Here is an 18182-nt window from a genome sequence, read left to right as displayed (position 1 = left end):
CCTTACAATCGTGTAGTACGAACAACAAAGCCGTACAGAAATAGCTGTTTTTAAAGCTGATCTAGTAATGTGTCGTTCTTTAAAGGCAGAAAAGACACATTACATGCATTCATCTTAAATTTCCTTTATTAAAGTCTAGTTTTCACAGAAAGAAGCGCTGCACAATTTAATCACACTTTACTTTGAAATGTTTTGCCGGAAGTGTTACCTCGTTGTAACCCTAGGATTTGACGGTTTAAAACAGACGTGGAGTTAGTGCAGGAGGGAGTGTGGAGCTTATAGCATCAATAAACCCGGAATGAAACATGGTATGGATTTCCACTATGACTTACGGACTCATTTTTGTTTGACCACGGAGCTACGGAGACATATTTTGCTCTAAAGTGACGGCATGACATGTTTTTACCTCCGTGAAAACAGCCAAAGCTCGCTCATCGATCGCCCGGAGAGGCAACGTCAGATTAGCCAGAAACCTGATTTGATCTGTCAGACACAAACCCACCAGAACGCCTGAAAACATGTCACCGATCCCCGTCCTCCCGCTTGTGATCAACGGGTTCATGTCCGTGCTGGGCTGCATGGCCACACTGAAGCTCATTCCTGCTTTCAAAGATCACTTCATTTCAGCCAGATTATACGGAATGGACCTAAACAAAACCACCAAAAAGGAAATGTGAGTCTTTTTCACACCTGTCTTTTCATTTCATATCCTCCTGCTATTTATTTTCAATAATGTGTCACAAATGTGCTCTTTTGTTCTTCTTGATTTCCCTCATCATAGCCCTGAGTCTCAAGGAGTGATCAGTGGGACGGTCTTCCTCATCATCCTCTTCTGCTTCATCCCAGTGCCTTTTGTCAGCTGCTTTGTAGGAGATCAGTGCATGGGCTTCCCACATGATGAGGTGGGTCCACTTTCCTGTATTAAACCTGTGTTTCCCACAAGTCTGACCCACTAGTGCTGACCTTTATGTGACTTGTTGTCCAGTTTGTACAGCTGATTGGTGCACTTCTGGCCATCTGTTGCATGATCTTCCTGGGCTTTGCGGATGATGTGCTGAACTTGCGGTGGAGACACAAGCTCCTGCTTCCCACTATGGCATCCCTCCCTCTGCTCATGGTCTATTTCACCAACTTTGGCAACACGGTCATTGTGGTGCCGAAGCCGTTCAGAGCCCTGCTTGGGCTGCACTTGGATCTGGGTGAGTTGTTTGCGGCTGTTTGCGGCATTGTTTGGGTGGCGAGAAGCTAAGAAAGGTAGACCAGAAAGCTCTGTTACTTCCTGCAGCTCCTCCCAAGATTTTCCAAAGCCATGTGGGATTCATAATGCATCTACTGTTTTCTTTATGTGCAGTGTTTCTCTTGCAATATGAACAGAGACCTATGACTATGGAAGACAAAATCAGCTTTTCCGTTCAATTGTTGTTTGGGCAACCATATACATTTTGAGAAAATATATCATAAATATAATGCACCTAATGCAGGAAATGACTCTCCCATTAAGGGTCATATGTTACAGATATTGCATTTGCCATTTAAGTCACAATTTTATTGGGAATGGCAATTTTCCCATTTTCTTTTACCCCAAAAATTGTTAGAAAAATAATGAGTCTGTACTAAGCAAGCATTTCCCTTATGTCAGTAAAAATCCTATTTATAGGCTAAGGGTATCTTAGTAGAAACCCAAAGATTTATTTATAATGTTGTGACACATTTTACTGTTTTCTAAAATTCTATAATAAAAAAATGTGTCTCCTACAGTTTGGATATTGCCCTTCCATTTTTATATTCTAATAATATATCAAGTAGTTCTTTAGTCTTGCTTGTGTTGCATGTAAATGATGTGAGTTCTGATCCTCTGTAGGTATCCTCTACTATGTCTACATGGGAATGCTTGCAGTTTTCTGCACAAATGCCATCAACATCTTAGCAGGCATCAACGGCATCGAGTCAGGTCAAGCCCTGTTTATCTCCGGCTCAATCATCATCTTCAACCTGCTGGAGCTCAATGGTGCGTGGTTGTTTTCTTCATCATTACAGATCACACCCTCTACGCTGCTAGTCATGAGTACATTGAATATGGATTTGTTAAAAGTCGCTGACATTAGTACAGTCAGTTTGAACATCCATCATCCATATACCGCTTAATCCTCATTAGAGCTGCAGGGGGGCTGGAGTCTTTCCCAGCTGACTTAAAGTGAAGGTAGGGGACACAGTGGACAGGTCACCAGTCCACTGAACCACTGTGCAGCCCCAGTTTGAACACGAGTGGGGAATTATCCCGCCACAATGGGACTCATTCAAAGGAAAAAAAACTGATGCTACATGATTCATAACTGAGAATATTTAGCATTTTTTGTCTTTTCTGACATACGAAAAATATCTATATCATGCATGAAGCTGATGTTTGGTTTGTTGTGTTTTCTTTTTTCTCAGGAGATTTTCATGATGACCATGTTTTCTCCCTCTACTTCATGATGCCATTCTTCTTCACCACATTAGCACTTTTTTACCACAACTGGTAAGTTAAACCTGTGACCCGACGCAGTTTTATACATTTTGGAATGCTGACTTGTTTCTTGTCTTCATCACAGGTATCCCTCATCTGTGTTTGTGGGCGACACTTTCTGCTACTTTGCCGGCATGACGTTCGCTGTGGTCGGCATCCTGGGACACTTCAGCAAAACAATGCTGCTGTTCTTCATTCCTCAAGTGGTTAACTTTGTCTACTCTTTGCCTCAGCTTTTTCACATAATCCCCTGTCCCAGACACCGGCTCCCCAGGTAACCAACTGAATATGTCCTCAGGTTTGTTTTTTTCCCAGTGTCATTCATTATTTATGCTCATTGTATATTTATTTCTCAACTTTTTCTTCTCCTAATGTCACTGATAACAAAAGACTGAATCCAGAAACTGGCAAACTGGGGATGAGCTACTCTAAATTCAAAATAAGGGACCTCTCTAAACTAGGACACCTCATTCTGAAGGTAAAGCTCTGCTTTTTGTGTATTTTATGTCTATATATACTCGTTGTTTTGGTTGAAATCCAGCTAATTAGGCTCTGGGGAATGTCGGCTGCTTGGCTTGTCTGATCAGCAGTCCACAAGCCTCACTTTTGCGAAAGTAAAATTAGACAATGTTGGTGAATATTACTTGCTAATTGCATTGAATGACTAAGCTGATTGTTTCTGCTCTACTTCACTGGCATTGTCGGTGTGCAGCGTTAGAATGCAGAAGCACCATTTGGTTTTGATGGAATACACATTTGCTCATATACTGTATGCAAATCTTGCATGTTATACATACACAAACTTTTTTTTCTGGCTTAGAATAGAGGGCAGCTGAAGAGAGCAATTAGCTAAATCAGTCCACCTACAATAAAGGCAGTATATCTACCTTATTTGATATAAATATAGACATTTTGCAGTTATTTCTGACCCTTCCATAAGCAAAAAATCTCTATTATGCTTCAGTAAGCAAAACCATGATTAGCAAAACAGGTTAAAAATTGAATTATGATTATTATTGTCTAATCTTATAGCTTTGGGGCTGCTGATTTCCTTTGGCACAGCCTAAAATTTATTTTAAGCAAGCCAAAAACTCCTAAAAAAAATCCTGCCAATGTGGAGCGTGCACTTGCTGTGCCCACACAACTGGAAGCATTATCTTCAATGCTTTAAAGATGTGATGAAACCAGAAATAGCTGATATCACACAGCAGTGTCTGACCCAAATACTCAGCCTGATCATTACATGGAATTGTCATTTTATTTCTCTTTATTATTAAATCCTGAAGCGCTGCAAAAAAAAACAAAAAAAACTGGAGAAATGGACAAAATTTCAGACATCTGGATACCAAGTTGCCTCTTAATAAAATGCATGCAGTGACAGTTGGTGTAGGTGGGTAAACACGCGTGTGAGGCAGAGCAGTGTCAGCTGTGTTTATTGGCTGATAATAATAATGTCTCTGATCCTCAACAGGTGGCGGAGTTATTGAAGCTGCTCGAGGTGCGGAGGGGCCACGATGGAGACGGCGATTTTATTGAGTGCAACAACATGACCTTAATAAATCTGGTGCTGAAATTCCTCGGGCCCATCCACGAGAGAAATCTCACAGTCATCATGCTCATCATACAGGTAGAACAAAGCGCCTGCTGTATACAGATACACTGGAATAGCCTCCGTTAAAGGGTAATGTTTGACTTATTTCTGTGTCTCGCTCAGGTGATGGGCAGTGCAGTGGCTTTCGGGATCCGTTACCATCTGGTGCGTCTGTTCTATGATGTCTAGACACTCTGCGAGGAGAGAGGAGCGACTGCTGCCTGAGAAGAAATGATGTTGCGGAACTGTTTTACAGGGTGGTGGTTCATCTGCCTTTAATAGATTGCATCTCCTCACTGTTATTTTATTTTTCTGCCTCAGTTTATACCTGCAGTAAAAACCCAGCGCAAGGTTTAAATTATCAGTGTATTGGACTTTGGTGAATGATTTTTTTTTCATTCATGAGCATTAAGCGGCTAATGGTCTGATATCAGGAGAAGCACTGTTTGAATTGTCTTGAATTTCAGTAATTACAGGCTTGAAATTGTAACCGGGTCTTAATTATCTTGTGTGTCCACCCTAAAAGTATATTTTTGTACTCGCATTTTTTAAAGGAACGTACAGTAAGTGAGGTTGACTTTGGATCTCCAAAGCAGCCAACATTACTGGCTGTATTGCTCTTAAATTGTGACTATTTGATATCAGATTACTGAACCACAAAAATCCTCTAAACAAACGGGGAAAAAAAGTCATGTAGTGATGCTTTGCTTGAATCTTATGTTGAGTCAAAAATTACTTCAGGAAAATGTAGCCACTCACACTTTCCACTTTACGTCATGACATATCCATGCGATGTGGGTTGGAAAGAAAAGATCAGTTCGTGTTTTTGTTTTTTGTTTTTTTTACCTCTGAACAAACGCACACAGAATGGCTATTGTGAAGAAAAAGATCTGAAGGCTTTAATCAGTCGGAAGACTATCACGGGAAAAAATGGTAGAGACAGATGAGTAGTGGGGATGTTAGATAGGATGGTGTCTGGAGATTGTAACTTAAGGTTTATGAAGAGTGATGGGTGTTCTGACCAATGAGAATTAATTGTTTCTACCCTTCTTGTTACTATTGGATACAGGATTGCATTATTTTTTTGACTGATATGCATTTTTCCCCTCAAGGGCTCAGTAAACATTAATGTGAAGACAACTGGCACTGGACTATTTTGTTTAGGAATGTAACTACAAGCGATAAGCTGTTTACTGTTGAGATTATAGACGTTAATGACGAAATAAAAGCTGGGAAAATTCAAATATAAGCTTGTGCCGTCATTATTATTATAGAATAAGTGTAATAAATATCCAATTCCTTAATTACAAGAAGCAATACCACAGTGTGAAAAGTTTTAGCTTATCATACAGTGTTGCAGTGTTCAATTCAGTAGATAAAGGACAAGATATTGTTATTTATTAACTAATTGTTTAACCCTTGTGTCGTCCTGCGGGTCAAAACTGACCCGGTTTAAAGTTTGAAAATGTGGAAAAAAAAATCTTCACTTTCACAGTGAAACTTCTGATGTCCACATTTTCAACATTTTTAGGAAATCTTTAAACATTTTCTGGTGGAAAGAAAGAAATGTTTCAAATGTTTCTTAAGAACATTACCAAAAAAATCAACCAAAATCCAGCAAATTTAACCGGATTTTGGTTGATTTTTTTCTAAATGTTCTCAAAGAAAATATTAGAAGTTTTACTGATATATATCTGTAATCACTTTAGATATTTTTAGGATTTTTTTTGGAAGATTTGTACTCATTTTTTGAAAATATTTACAAGACTTTTCTTGCCAAATTTGGGGAATTTTTCAAAGTAAAACTTTTAAAAGAGACTTTTAAGGAATTATTGGAAATTTCTTCCTGAAGTTTTGCAAATTTTCCAAAATTTTGGGAATTTCTTTGAATTTTTGAATTTTTTTCGGACACGGAAACAACAGGAGGGTTAAAGGGACAAAATTATGTTGCGTTCAGGGTCTATGAAACTATCTTTTTAATTCCCAAACATTGACATTTGCCTTACAAATAATCTTACTTATATAGTGTGTTCTGATAAATAATATTTGATAAACAGCTTTTAAAATGTGGTGCAGCAGAAATATAGAGTAACATAGAATGAAAATGTAATGTAAGTAAATTACAAATACGTCAAAAAATACGATTGAAAATTACTTTAAGTTGCTTTATAACATTGATTGTTTAATACAGAAATTCCTGGCGGAACGCTTGATCTGCGCTAAGTTTCAGGGGGGGAACATCTATGTTGCACACAACTTGCGTTTTGTGACCATAGATATCTATGCTTGTGACCGTAGCAATTCTGTCTACATCATTGCTGTGCTCGTTACTTACGTTTCCTCGCCGTTGTGTTAAAGTTTGAACTAATTTGTCACTTTTTATGCATTTTTCTGCGGACCAGTGTGTTTCCAGTGACGTTAGTAAAGTTTTATTAGAGCTGCTGGATGTTTCAGAGAGCCGTTAACCGTGTTTAGCTAGCAGCTGGTGGATGGCAGGTGACGGTCTGCCGCTGGAAATAACGTCCGTAGCTTCAGTCTGGAGGTAAAACACGCATTTAACGCAACTCGGGCAGATGCCTCCTAACAAGAGAATACAGAAGAAAGCGCTGAAGTTGGAGTGTGAATGGGGTTCGTGCCAGGAGTCGTTCAGTCGCATGGAAAACTTTTGCAAACATGCAGAGGGTCATCTTACTGCTCTGAACATGGCGGAGGAGGAGGAAGACGAAGCAGAAGGTGAGACGAAAACTAGCATTGTAGTTTAAGTGTTTATTCGGACATTTGGTTGTGGAAAGAAATCTAATATTGACATGAGTGCACCTATGACATGGACGTGTATCACTGATTTTTATATGTGCTGCTGTGTAGTGGATATGAATGAACAGTGTAATGTCTTTAACTCATCAGATCTCTTGATTAACCTCAGTGTCACCTATAGGCACCCAAAGTAAATCTGTAGTGAATATGTCTGTAGATTGGACCTGAACATCCAAAGTTGCTATTTGAAGCTGTGCACTTAATAAAATTGCCGGACTCAGAGGTTATTTTAATTTACTTATCTAACTAGATTGAAGATTTTGCAAGTGCTCATTCCAAGCAGTGAATGCAATGGACTTCTTTCAGTGTCAGGGATTGTTTACAGAAAGACCCTATTATCATACATACCTTCTATTTTTCACATACTGAACCTGAACACATGTTTACATACAGCTATGCTTTGAAAGTACCTTTACACTGCTTTAGGTCATTACTTACTTTTTTATATAAGCTCAGCACTGTGATATTATATACAGATGTGCATGTTTTCAATCTCATCTTTCATTTCATCTCAAATCTTGATCTGAAGCTGCACTTTAAATTGTATCATAATTTCAATTAGATATTTTCCCCAAATCATTCAGCACTACTGTGGACCAGAAAGGAAGGACATGCTGATGTTTTCTGCTTTTAGACATCAACGTTTTGCAGCTGTATCTTCAATTTGATAACTTAATACATCTCTATTTACATCTAATGTGCTCTCCTGCTTTAAATCAAAAGGTAGCAAGTAGTATTGCTGCAGTGTAAAGTCCTGAAAGAGTGACATTTCCTCATGTCATGTCTTTGTTTTCCGTTCCAAGAGGAGAGAAACTGTCTCTGGAGAGACTGTGGCTTCTGCTCTGTTGAGGGCTCTGAAGAACTGCGTCGGCATGTGTTCTTTCACTGCTACCACACCAAGCTGAAGCAGTTGGGTCAGCAGGTCCTCAATGCCCAGCCAGAAATTGGCAGCTGCTCCATCGCCTACCACAATCGCAACATCATCCCCGAAATCCCAGACAATTTTATCTGTCTGTGGGAGGATTGTGAGGTAAGACTAAGAAAAGGCCTGGAGAAGCTGCTGTTGCTGTGTTTGACCATCTGATTTCAGAACATGTAGATGTGATACTGAGTATGCTTCAGCTAATTCGAGACTGCTCTGTGAAGCCACACGCCAACAAATAGTTGCATTTTGCCATCATTTTTATATTTAACTCAATATGCTGTATATACAGGATAAAACAGCTTGTGCGACTGAGGTGCAAAGTGACTTGAACTCCAAGTGCACTCAGCTGAGAAAAATCGAGCGTTTTTGCCTTTTGAGTGTCTGTGAAGTAGAATTAAAGCCTTTTCTTATTAAACTCTAAACATTGGTGTGTCTCTTCTTTCTATGCACATTTGTTAAAGCAACCGCCGTATGAAAACCCAGAGTGGTTCTACCGACATGTGGAGATGCACAGCCAGTGCATAGATTTACCGACAGGAGACTGTGAACTGCCAATACGCTGTGGATGGAAGGGTGCGTTATTTAGCATGACGGCGTACGTTCTCTGTGCAACAGTATTTGATTATTAAGTCTAACATCTGCGCCTGTCGTTCTCCAGATTGTGAAGCCACTGCTAAAGGGCGTCCGAAGCTGCGGGAGCACCTGCGCAGCCACACCCAGGAGAAGGTCGTAGCGTGTCCAGCTTGTGGAGGGATGTACGCCAACAACACCAAGCTCTTTGACCACATCATACGACAGAGCGCCATGGAAGGTAAATCCCGTCAAAATAATGGCAGGAAGACGAATAGCCATTAGTGCTCATTTGCTACATTTAAATGTAACTGTCTAGTAATTTAAGCAATTCTTCCTTTGTGTGTTTGTTTGTATGTGTGTGCGCTGCAGGTCAGAGGTTCCAGTGTTCTCACTGTTCCAAACGCTTTGCAACAGAAAGACTACTGAGAGACCACATGAGGACTCACGGTCAGTGCCTCCCTCATCATGTTGTCAGTATCACAAGGTTCAAGGATACTTTATTTTTGTGCCCGTGGGTAGATTTGTTTTGCAGAAAAAATGATTGCGTTTGGCATTCTGTTATAAAACAGACACTGAACCTGACAGTCTAGTCATTTCCTCTTATAACCACAGGATCCCACTGAGCTCTAGCTCTATTGGAAACACTTTGTTGACATTCTCTGAGTTTTACAGGATGTGTAATGTGTTTCTGAGGTTCATATAGATGTTTTGTGGCTGTACTTGAATATCCCTAGCCTCTATGCTTCTAACCCTGGCTGTCATAGTCTCAAATTATAGTTGGCTTTAGCCGACACACCTGCTGTCATTAGTCTGTCATAAAATCAAGCTTTAATGTGTAGTACTTCATCTTGGTAATGTCTGTCAGTTAACAGCATTTTTCTGAGTGTGTGAGCATATTTTTCCACTTAGTTCAAATATTTACCCACAGAATTAGATATATAAGTAAATATAATGACTATATTATGAATTCAGCTTCATTAAAACACAGTAAAGATGATCTATGAGAGTAGGATGGGCCGGAATAATACTGCTTGTGTCCCTCGAAACTCAAAACCCGACAGATTGGTTTTGTAAACCACTTCTTACAGTAACTAAACTGCTCAAAACATTTAAGGGAAAACTTAAATCATTCATATGCACTGTGTAACTTATTGAGAACAAAATGACATAATAATAGGCAGTGAAAACCCCAATTATGAACACACTGAGGAGGAGATTCACAATCACTTACACTTCCTAACTGAACAGATCGATATCCCGGTAGTTTAGTTGAATTGGTGTCGTACTGTGATGATTAAGTGTTGCCTTAATTTTTTGAGCAGTGTGTTAAATCGGCATATTTGATCCACAATGGTTCCTTTTTTTCTGTTTTTGAGTTTCCATCCCGTGTTGCCTTTAAATGTATTAATTTTGGTATTGAAATAAAAAAATTGTTCCCAGCTGGGAAAGTTGAGATGACAACTTCTGATTAATTGTGAAAATACACATATTGCATAACAATTTTGTTAGCTATCATTTCATTTGTAATATTAGATGGTAAACATTAGTTGCTGTCCTTGTAGAATGAACTACATTAGTTAAAAAAAGTATATAGGCCTTAACTCTGAAGACTAGTTTCCTTTCCTTATCATTGTCACTCATACTTTAAACAGAGTTTAAAGTATTGTCCATGTTGTCTTTATGCTCTTGACTTCCAAGCCCATGATCACACCAGGGTTCCACTGTTAGATTGCAGTATTAAATCCTTACATACATTGCAGTTCAGTTTCAGCACATTCACTTTAATAAACAACATACAGCCTCAGTTCTCTAGACCCCTGCATCCTGTCAGCGATAAACATTGCAAAGAAAACTCAGTAATAGATGTTTCTGTTGTTATAACAACAGTGTCAAGTTTTGAAATAAATTATTTCACAACCAGAAGTAAAAATAGGCTTTATGATGTCTATTTTTGAGCAGCTCTGTAAGGGAGTGAAGGAATCTTGTTGACAACAAATAGCTCTGCAGTATTATTAGACGCATACACAAGACCGTTCTAAAGCTTTCCATGAAAACTCACACATTTATTCATGTGCTAACATAATTGCGCAAGGGTTTTCTAATCATCAATTAGCCTTTCAACACCATTAGCTAACACAATGTAGCATTAGAACACAGGAGTGATGGTTGCTGGAAATGTTCCTCTGTACCTCTATGTAGATATTCTATTAAAAATCAGCCGTTTCCAGCTAGAATAGTCATTTACCACATTAACAATGTCTGGACTGGATTTCTGAGTAATTGTTCATTGTAAAGAACAGATTTTCTTTCAAAACTAAGGACGTTTCTAAGTTGAACTGTAGTGTACATAGAAGTATAATTGAATGACTCTACTCATTTGTCTTTTTCTCATTGGAACAGTGAGCCACTACAAATGTCCGTTGTGTGACATGACTTGCCCGTCACCCTCTTCACTGCGCAGCCATATCAAGTTTCGCCACAGTAATGAGAAGCCGTACAGCTGTGACTACTGTGAATACAGGTAGCGCAGCTCGTGAAGCTGCAACAGTTCAAATCAAGTTGAAGCTGTTGAACAAACAATGATGTTGTCTTTTTCTGTATTTGTAGCTGTAAGAATCTGATTGACTTGCGCAAACACCTGGATACCCACAGCAGCGAGCCGGCTTTCCACTGTGACTTTCCCGGCTGTGGCTTCACCTCTCGCACTCTTGGCACCATGAAGACTCACCACAAGAGAGAGCATGAGGTGATTTTTGACACAACTGCTGACTTTCACTTCAATAGGAAGGTTTAATCTCATGTATTTATGGCTTTTTAATGCCCTCTTTGCATAATCAGGGGAGTTTTGTAGCTCGCTACAAGTGCCATGTGTGTGGCCAGTGTTTCACCAGGGGCAACAACCTAACTGTCCATCTGCACAAAAAGCACCAGTTCAAGTGGCCCTCTGGACACCCCAGGTTCAGGTTAGTGTTGCATTGATGAAAGTGAAGTGATTCTGATATGTGGAATATTGCAGCACTGATCGTCTGTTATTTCTGTCAGGTACAAAGAACACGAAGACGGTTTCTTGCGCCTGCAGCTGATTCGCTATGAGAGTGTGGAACTGACAGAGCAGCTGATGAGGGAAAGACAAAACAGGCAGGCGGAGGATGACGACGACGACGACGGTGACCAGACTGAAGGTCAGGAGCTGGAGGAGGAATCTGCAGGAGCAGCTCCTTCAGAGGTCCAGGTGGAACTGAGAGGGGTGCTGCTGGAGGAGCAGAGGACTGAGGAACCGACCATCAACACAGAGGAGGGCGGTCAGGAGGAGGGCATGTTTTACGTCCTCACTGGAGGTTTGTCACAGGGAGGGGAGGACTCTGTCATGCTGCAGCTGCAGGACGCTGCTCAGCAACAAGGAATGCAGGTGGTTTGACTCAACACACGTCCTGTGCATAGCAGGAAGGTCTACAGAAATACAGCTTAGAAATCTGTATTTTCTCTCCTGCTGCAGGGACACATACTGGCCTTGAGCGGTCTACACTAACTTAATATGGCTGTTAGCCTTTTGAAAGGAGCAGCTTCAGACATGTGGAGGATAAAGAAGAGGAGGAGGTTCGTCCTGCTGCTTCTGTCTGATCATGGATCGGGATCAGGAGTGTTTCACTGCTCGTCTGCATAAGGCTGATGCTGGAGAAGCTGTACAATATGGAGTGGTGCAGCGTCACTGATCTGCACAGCTCTGCCTTTAGGACAAACATGGATTATGACTTTTTGCTTGTGCTGCTTCTTCTGTGGAGGACGTTAGTGTCTAATGTTGGCTGGTACCAAGATGTTGCTTAGATTTTAATATAAAGTGAAAACTTTGAAGGAAATTCTAACATTCAAATGAAGATATACACGCTCTATTGCATCTGATCTGGACGATAAGCCTATATTAGGTTACAAATCTGTTTGGCTGTGTTTTGTTTGCGAATGTTGAGCATCCTGTTTGCCTGTGTTTTTAAATTATTTTCAGTTCATTCACTGTATCACGCTGTAACATCTTAACAGTTGGATGCTAATCCTGCGCTGCTCACTGGGTTTTCATTCATTCAAATTTAGAAATACATCAGCCACAACCCTTAAAGGATATGAGTCACAGGAACGGAGCGTTAGCCTTAATATTCATTAAAATGTGTGAAATCCAGCAGAGAGGCGGCTTTGGAAATGTGTTGATTCTTAATCTGCAACTTGAATAAACACGTGAAGCTTTTGGTTTATTTAGATGTTGTTACTTTTACACAGAAAATTTTTTTGTTGAATGTTTGATTTTAACAAGTTATTTAAAGAAGATTATTTATCGTTCATGTTTATTATGCATTACTTGCAGGTCATTATGTAGTGCTGCCGTTATGGCGCCCCCTGCTGAACGTAAGTGTTGCACTGCAGCTCTGATTAGTTATTAGCTGGGACTGTAACAAAAACGGGCATTTTATTTATCTAAAACAAATAACAGTCTTTAGGTGTAAGTTCAGATATTGTCTTTCCAAATTACTGACTCATATGGTCATTAAACTGGACTCATTGCTCAGTCACAAGGACACTAATCAGCAACTGTTTAAACAAGTTCATTTTTTTTAAAATAATGACAGTAAATATTTGTGGCCCTAATTGTCAAATTTCTTGCAAATGATTTCAAACGTTTTTTTTTTGTGCAAATGGTTAAGCCCATGGCTGGTTAGCCTGTGAGGATAAACACCTAGTGTGACTTATTTGAATCCAATAACAGGATCTCAGTAGTTTTATAAATGGTAGTTTGTTCTTTTACAACATTTGGCCATCAAAGTACATTTTTTTATTCTATTGAAATTATTATTTTAAGATATTTGCTGTTGTTTGATAGAAAATTTCCGTTTACTAAGAATTGAAATTTGGTAAATATATATTTAAAGCTTGTTTTGCTTTTTTTTTTTACTGTTATTTACATTTGCAGTTATATTCACTGTTTGAAAATGTTAGTTTTCCACCATTTTTAACATATTCTGCCATCCTTGCTGCCAGATTTTCACTTTCTTAATGCTTTTTTTGTTTGTTTTAAAGGGTACATATAGTGTGCTGTGGTTGTAAGTAACCCTTCATCTTTATCATAGCTTTTATTCTCTGTGCCTTTCAGTATAATTTTCTTCTCCTCTTTCTGCTTTGATCTTGTATAAAGCTTTGACCAGGTGACTTAATTCATGACAAACCTCCTCTAAAGCCATGGCTCCAGTCACAGCTTGACATACAGCACGCAGCATTAGCTGTGTGTAGAAGATTAGGCAGCACACAGAGCTTAGTTTGAGTGTTACTTAAACTCTCTGCTTCCTCGTTCTGCAGTCGGTATACTCAGCTCTACTGGGACAGCGTCTAATGGCTTCATGTCTGGATTTTGCAAGGTTGATGATGTAGTATAGTATAATGTGTAGTATAATGTTGCCGCTCAGTCCCCAGATGCATCCGCAGTTTTTCCACAGAAACTAATTGCATCAGAAGATGGGCACCATGAGGTTAAATGCACTGCTGCTGCTGCTGCTGCTGTTGTTGTTTGGGTCCTTCCAGAGGGGGATTTCTCAGTTGCCTGAGTGGAATGGAGAGCTGGAAGGTAGTGGTAAGATCTCCTTTTCTGGCAATATAGTAGCTTTCAATCACGTTCTGGCCTCTAAGACATAGAACAAGACTCTGTATTATGTAAGGAGTTATTATGAAACTGTACATTGCAATAATAATGTTGGCCTCATAGTCTGAAGAGCATTTCCATGTTGGGGTTTCCATTAGGAAACTTCAAGAATCATATTTTAGTGATTGTATAGATGTTTGTCCTGCTCTAACATATGAAGAAGTCAATATAATTGCTTTACTGTAGGTGAGATAGAGTGGATTCCCCAACCGGACTACGTAGACGACACATACTGGTCCGGGTCGGCACCTCTTTGTTTAGGAGGCTGTAAGTCACGGCATGAGGAGCTGAGGAAGGATCGCTGTGGAGACTCGAGCTGCTGCTGGCTCGGCTCCAAGTCCCTGTGCAGAGGTGAGACCCAGACTGATGTTCTGTTCATATTCCATTGAGCCACTCAGATGCAGAGAGTCACTGTGTTCTGTAGCTGAGCTTAACGGGATGCTGTCCTTTGCATTTTCTCTCCTCTGTGTGCCAGTGAACTGTGGGAGGCCAGATGTGGACTATAATGGAGTTGTGTACGGTAATGACTGGTGGGTGGGCTCTGTGGTGAGGTACTCCTGTCGCTCTGGTTTCATGCTCGTGGGAAACCCAACCAGGTCGTGTCAGTCTAACGGCCTGTGGACCCCGAAACCCACCTGCCTCCGTGAGTGAACGCTCACTGCAATGACGAAAGGTTTAATGACCCTGTGTGAACCTTTTACTTCTTTTACCTTCCTGTCAGGAATGTGTCAGCGGGGACGCATTGAAATCAGCGAGAGGGAACTAAACGGCACGTGCAACTCCACCTGCGAATACAAGAGCTACTTTGGCCCGCCCAAACAAGGCTGCAGTCGGATAGACAACTGTAAGAAGAAGGAGACTGGCTGGAAGCGGTTCTTTGCACAGTGTGTCCCTTGCATTTGCGACTGCGCTTTATCATGTGGTGAGTAGCTTCTCCACCACACTGCTCAGCTTTTTGACCACTTGACTTGATGAACAGATGCAATGTGAGCATGTTGCACTGTTTTCTCAGTGCAAATACACTTGAATGTTGTTAATTCATTGCTTTGCATATGAATTTGCTGCCCTGCTGTCAGAAAGTCCATACGAAGAACACTTTTTTGTCTTTTTATCTTTAGCATCTGCAGGCTAACACAGAGAAGATGTTGATACTGTACAGAGAAGCTACAGACAAAGAAGAGACACAAACCAGCTGTGAATCAGAGTCACACTATGTTTTTGCTGCTTAATCCAATTGTGGGGACTAAAATCTGGATGTTTTGAGGCGCTAATTCAATCTTTCCGGCACACTGACGCCAACAGTTTCCTCTTGTTTTCTTTATTTAGGATTATACACGATGACAAGAGGATTTCTGTGCCTGAGGTTGAGTTCAGTCAGTGTGTGTGATGTTTGGTGTCGAGTGGATCAGAAAATAGTGTCTGAGGTGAAATCAGACTTGGGACAAGAAATTATTTCAAATGCAGAGTGACTTCAACCGACTCCAGTCTAATGATAAAAAACAGTCTTTTGTGTAGACAGACAGCATTCTTCAACTGGTTGATTTAATCTGGTGCTAAATATTTCTTGTCACAAATTTCATCTACCAGCAATAGCTTACATGCTCTGTTTAACACGCATGTCTGTAAACATGTGTGCATGTTTGAACAATATTAAAAGCGAGTTGAGGGAAGTGAAACCACAGAGATTAGCGTCACTGCCTCATCGCTCCTCCTCTCAGTCCATCTGTCCTGGAAGGAGCTGAAACCATAATCTTGTTACAAAGGGAGCAGCTTTGGTCAGGGGTCAGAGTTAGCATGAAGAGTGTTGTGAACCATGTTAACAAAGTGTATTTATTCTATTGTATTATATTTAGTTCACAAATATAGAGCAAAAATATATTTGTTGTACAATTAAAACTTTATTTTTATATTTTGTAGATGGATTATAGAGATGTAAAATGATTTGTGGTGCATTTGTAATGAATAAAAAGAACAAAAATACTTCTGGTGCAAGTATAATCCGGTTAATTTCTGAAGCATTCAGTCACACAATCCATCAGAGCTCGAAACTAAACTCAATTTACATCAAGTATGCATCCACTCTAAACAACTCCGCTAAGCAGTAGTCTTCCTGGATTGTGATGTTTCTTATATTCTTTGGAATGCTTTTTTTAAGAGTTCATTACCGATACCCAGCATAGTAGTTACAGAAATACAGACCACACAAGTCTAATATTCACAAAACATTATGTATTTGACAGATGATGTTGCTGCTGAAAACCACTAGATGTTGCTGTTTTATTTACTGTCACATAGCAGGTCACAACCCTGAGCACTATTTTGCACTTTACTAGAACTTTACAATCAACAGACAACCATAATACAAAAAAGATAAAGAAAATAAGGTTCAGTTCTCCTCCACTTCTGGTCCTGAAGAGCTGCTACTGAACGCTCATCATTGTTGTGGAATCCAACCTGAGGATGATGTGCTCATCTGGTTTAGGTGTGTAGCAGCTGATTCCTGCAAAGAGAGAGACATGAAACACTGATGTTTGAGTTCACTCTTAGATACAGGTGGTGTTCCTACAGAAATCACAATTACAAGATAAAAACTACATTCTATGTGTGGCATCCTCTCTCAAAAGAATTACTTGTTGTGCAATAGCAGTGGCTCCTCCTTAAGCAAAAGTAATGCTATTTTAGAATACTCACACTCAAGGGCATCCTGAGGCAATAAGTGAAAGAATAACCAAATCTCCTGCCTCATTACAGCTCATTAAGTCTTCCTCAGATATGTTGTACCGAATCTCTGAGGAGGATACTCACCCACATCCAATCTGCTGAACTCTCCAGAGTTTTCCGACCAGATCTCCCAGTATGTCTGCGCGCGCTCATTTCCAGCTACTCCATTCACACTCTCCAGCAACAGGCCAAAGTCTGGGTCCTCCTTCACCATGAACCTGGAGGCATACAAGACAGGAGCTTCTTTCAAAGCAGAAATGGGTCACCATCGGCTTAAAAAATGCAGGAGAGACAGCTGAGCCCCCTCTAAGAGTAAAAGGGAACATCATGGGTGATCTTACTCGAAGCCCTGCTGTGCTTCCTGCAGCCTCCTCAGAGCTCCCAGCAGCACTCCTCCCTCCACCACAGAGCCGGCGTAGGACTCAGGGGTCATGTTCGACGGGTCATTCTCCACAGACACTCTGATATGAAGAGATGCTGGACCTGCACAGAAAGTCACGTTCCCAAATGATGCATTGCATGACATAAATCCACAAAGCCAAGGTTACATTGCAGCAGATTTACCTTTAGCTGTGAGCGCTCCTGGTGTCAGCAGCAGAAAAAGGCCCACAGAGAGCAGAGCAGCTGTTCTGAGCGCTATCATGTGTGAACCTTTCCTTCAGTACTTATTCACATGCCAAGCCCACCTTCACAGCTCCGCAAAGACGCCCTTTGTTGGGTTTAAATATTCACGCCAACACTGAAGCACAAGTGCTCTCATGTCAGAAAAGTCAGGCCTTAGCGATGTGCGCTTTATGAATAGAGAAACACCATAATCTCTGAAGTGACTTAATCATGATCATTAAGTTGATTAATGATCTGCCTTGAGGTCCTGAGGTTGATTTTTTTTTCAGATGGAAAGAATGAAGAAAGGGTTTGTTGCCTTTAGATAATTAAAGCTACGCAAACCTGAGCTTATTCCATAGAGATTGTTAGAAAGGTCACCTGCCCCCATCCCCCCCACCCCACCCCCCCGCCCCAAGACAAATATTCTATTATGCAATCAGGATTTGGCCTTTGAAGCAGAATAATAGATGGAAGAACTGCAATCTTATAAATGAGACTTTGAAAATGGTCGTGCAACATGGAGCCTCGAAACTAATGATGCACCTTTATGTTGTAATATGTTTGTTTGCATTACAGTAAAGCTGAAATACAGGAAAAAAAATAGAAAGAAGAAAACATGGGTCTGCAAATAGTGCAAACTTATGGACCTAAATTATTGCATACTTTCATGTTTGCATGCGTATGTGTCTAAGAATATGGCCCTAGCTGGTAATATTAGCCACAATAAGGAGGCAAACCACTCAGAGAGATGTGCTCTGAAATTGCT

The 18182-nt window shown here is 40.4% G+C and overlaps 4 protein-coding genes across 5 annotated transcripts; 3 read left to right on the top strand and 1 right to left on the bottom strand.

Moving 5' to 3' along the window:
- Positions 1 to 101: 101 nt before the first annotated feature.
- Positions 102 to 5346, top strand: dpagt1 (dolichyl-phosphate (UDP-N-acetylglucosamine) N-acetylglucosaminephosphotransferase 1 (GlcNAc-1-P transferase)). The gene is made up of 9 exons (XM_022212274.2): positions 102 to 673; positions 782 to 902; positions 986 to 1199; positions 1862 to 2008; positions 2434 to 2518; positions 2592 to 2780; positions 2897 to 2984; positions 3978 to 4133; positions 4221 to 5346. The coding sequence occupies exons 1-9, from the start codon at positions 519 to 521 to the stop codon at positions 4284 to 4286; spliced, it is 1221 nt and encodes a 406-aa protein (XP_022067966.1). The 5' UTR covers positions 102 to 518; the 3' UTR covers positions 4287 to 5346.
- A 998-nt stretch (positions 5347 to 6344) lies between these two features.
- On the top strand, positions 6345 to 12653 carry hinfp (histone H4 transcription factor). The gene is made up of 9 exons (XM_051937613.1): positions 6345 to 6830; positions 7715 to 7941; positions 8298 to 8409; positions 8495 to 8647; positions 8779 to 8856; positions 10810 to 10930; positions 11017 to 11155; positions 11248 to 11372; positions 11452 to 12653. The coding sequence occupies exons 1-9, from the start codon at positions 6671 to 6673 to the stop codon at positions 11825 to 11827; spliced, it is 1491 nt and encodes a 496-aa protein (XP_051793573.1). The 5' UTR covers positions 6345 to 6670; the 3' UTR covers positions 11828 to 12653.
- A 123-nt stretch (positions 12654 to 12776) lies between these two features.
- On the top strand, positions 12777 to 16069 carry si:ch211-117m20.4 (CUB and sushi domain-containing protein 1). 2 transcript variants are annotated; one of them, XM_022212281.2, is made up of 5 exons: positions 12777 to 14014; positions 14276 to 14440; positions 14565 to 14732; positions 14811 to 15011; positions 15208 to 16069. In XM_022212281.2, exons 1-5 carry the CDS (start codon positions 13906 to 13908, stop codon positions 15219 to 15221), a joined length of 657 nt encoding a protein of 218 aa, XP_022067973.1. In that variant the 5' UTR covers positions 12777 to 13905; the 3' UTR covers positions 15222 to 16069. The 2 variants fall into 2 exon arrangements, with proteins under 2 accessions (XP_022067973.1, XP_022067972.1); XM_022212280.2 differs by having other exon boundaries at positions 12777 to 14020.
- A 62-nt stretch (positions 16070 to 16131) lies between these two features.
- tcnba (transcobalamin beta a) lies at positions 16132 to 17481 on the bottom strand. The gene is made up of 4 exons (XM_051937614.1): positions 17375 to 17481; positions 17152 to 17293; positions 16895 to 17028; positions 16132 to 16589 (listed from the first exon to the last, which is right to left on the bottom strand). The coding sequence occupies exons 1-4, from the start codon at positions 17451 to 17453 to the stop codon at positions 16510 to 16512; spliced, it is 435 nt and encodes a 144-aa protein (XP_051793574.1). The 5' UTR covers positions 17454 to 17481; the 3' UTR covers positions 16132 to 16509.
- Between the last annotated feature and the right edge of the window lie 701 nt (positions 17482 to 18182).

The sequence above is a fragment of the Acanthochromis polyacanthus genome, chromosome 17 (genome assembly GCF_021347895.1).
Source record: "Acanthochromis polyacanthus isolate Apoly-LR-REF ecotype Palm Island chromosome 17, KAUST_Apoly_ChrSc, whole genome shotgun sequence".
In the NCBI taxonomy this organism is placed as follows: Eukaryota; Metazoa; Chordata; class Actinopteri; family Pomacentridae; genus Acanthochromis; species Acanthochromis polyacanthus.
The sequence above is the reverse complement of the archived record's forward strand: the minus strand, read 5'-3'. Positions and strand labels throughout refer to the sequence as shown.

Bases quoted from the DNA above. Each gene is read 5' to 3' on its own strand.
- hinfp (XM_051937613.1), top strand. From the start codon at position 6,671: ATGCCTCCTAACAAGAGAATACAGAAGAAAGCGCTGAAGTTGGAGTGT. The intron at 7,942-8,297 runs GTAAGACTAAGA...CATTTGTTAAAG, and splicing joins GTCTGTGGGAGGATTGTGAG to CAACCGCCGTATGAAAACCC. The intron at 8,648-8,778 runs GTAAATCCCGTC...TGTGCGCTGCAG, and splicing joins ACGACAGAGCGCCATGGAAG to GTCAGAGGTTCCAGTGTTCT.
- si:ch211-117m20.4 (XM_022212280.2), top strand. From the start codon at position 13,906: ATGGGCACCATGAGGTTAAATGCACTGCTGCTGCTGCTGCTGCTGTTG. The intron at 14,021-14,275 runs GTAAGATCTCCT...GCTTTACTGTAG, and splicing joins TGGAGAGCTGGAAGGTAGTG to GTGAGATAGAGTGGATTCCC. The intron at 14,441-14,564 runs GTGAGACCCAGA...TCTGTGTGCCAG, and splicing joins CTCCAAGTCCCTGTGCAGAG to TGAACTGTGGGAGGCCAGAT.
- dpagt1 (XM_022212274.2), top strand. From the start codon at position 519: ATGTCACCGATCCCCGTCCTCCCGCTTGTGATCAACGGGTTCATGTCC. The intron at 1,200-1,861 runs GTGAGTTGTTTG...GATCCTCTGTAG, and splicing joins TGGGCTGCACTTGGATCTGG to GTATCCTCTACTATGTCTAC. The intron at 2,009-2,433 runs GTGCGTGGTTGT...CTTTTTTCTCAG, and splicing joins CAACCTGCTGGAGCTCAATG to GAGATTTTCATGATGACCAT.
- tcnba (XM_051937614.1), bottom strand. From the start codon at position 17,453: ATGATAGCGCTCAGAACAGCTGCTCTGCTCTCTGTGGGCCTTTTTCTG. The intron at 17,029-17,151 runs GTAAGATCACCC...GTATGCCTCCAG, and splicing joins GAAGCACAGCAGGGCTTCGA to GTTCATGGTGAAGGAGGACC. The intron at 16,590-16,894 runs GTGAGTATCCTC...CTCTCTTTGCAG, and splicing joins GTTCAGCAGATTGGATGTGG to GAATCAGCTGCTACACACCT.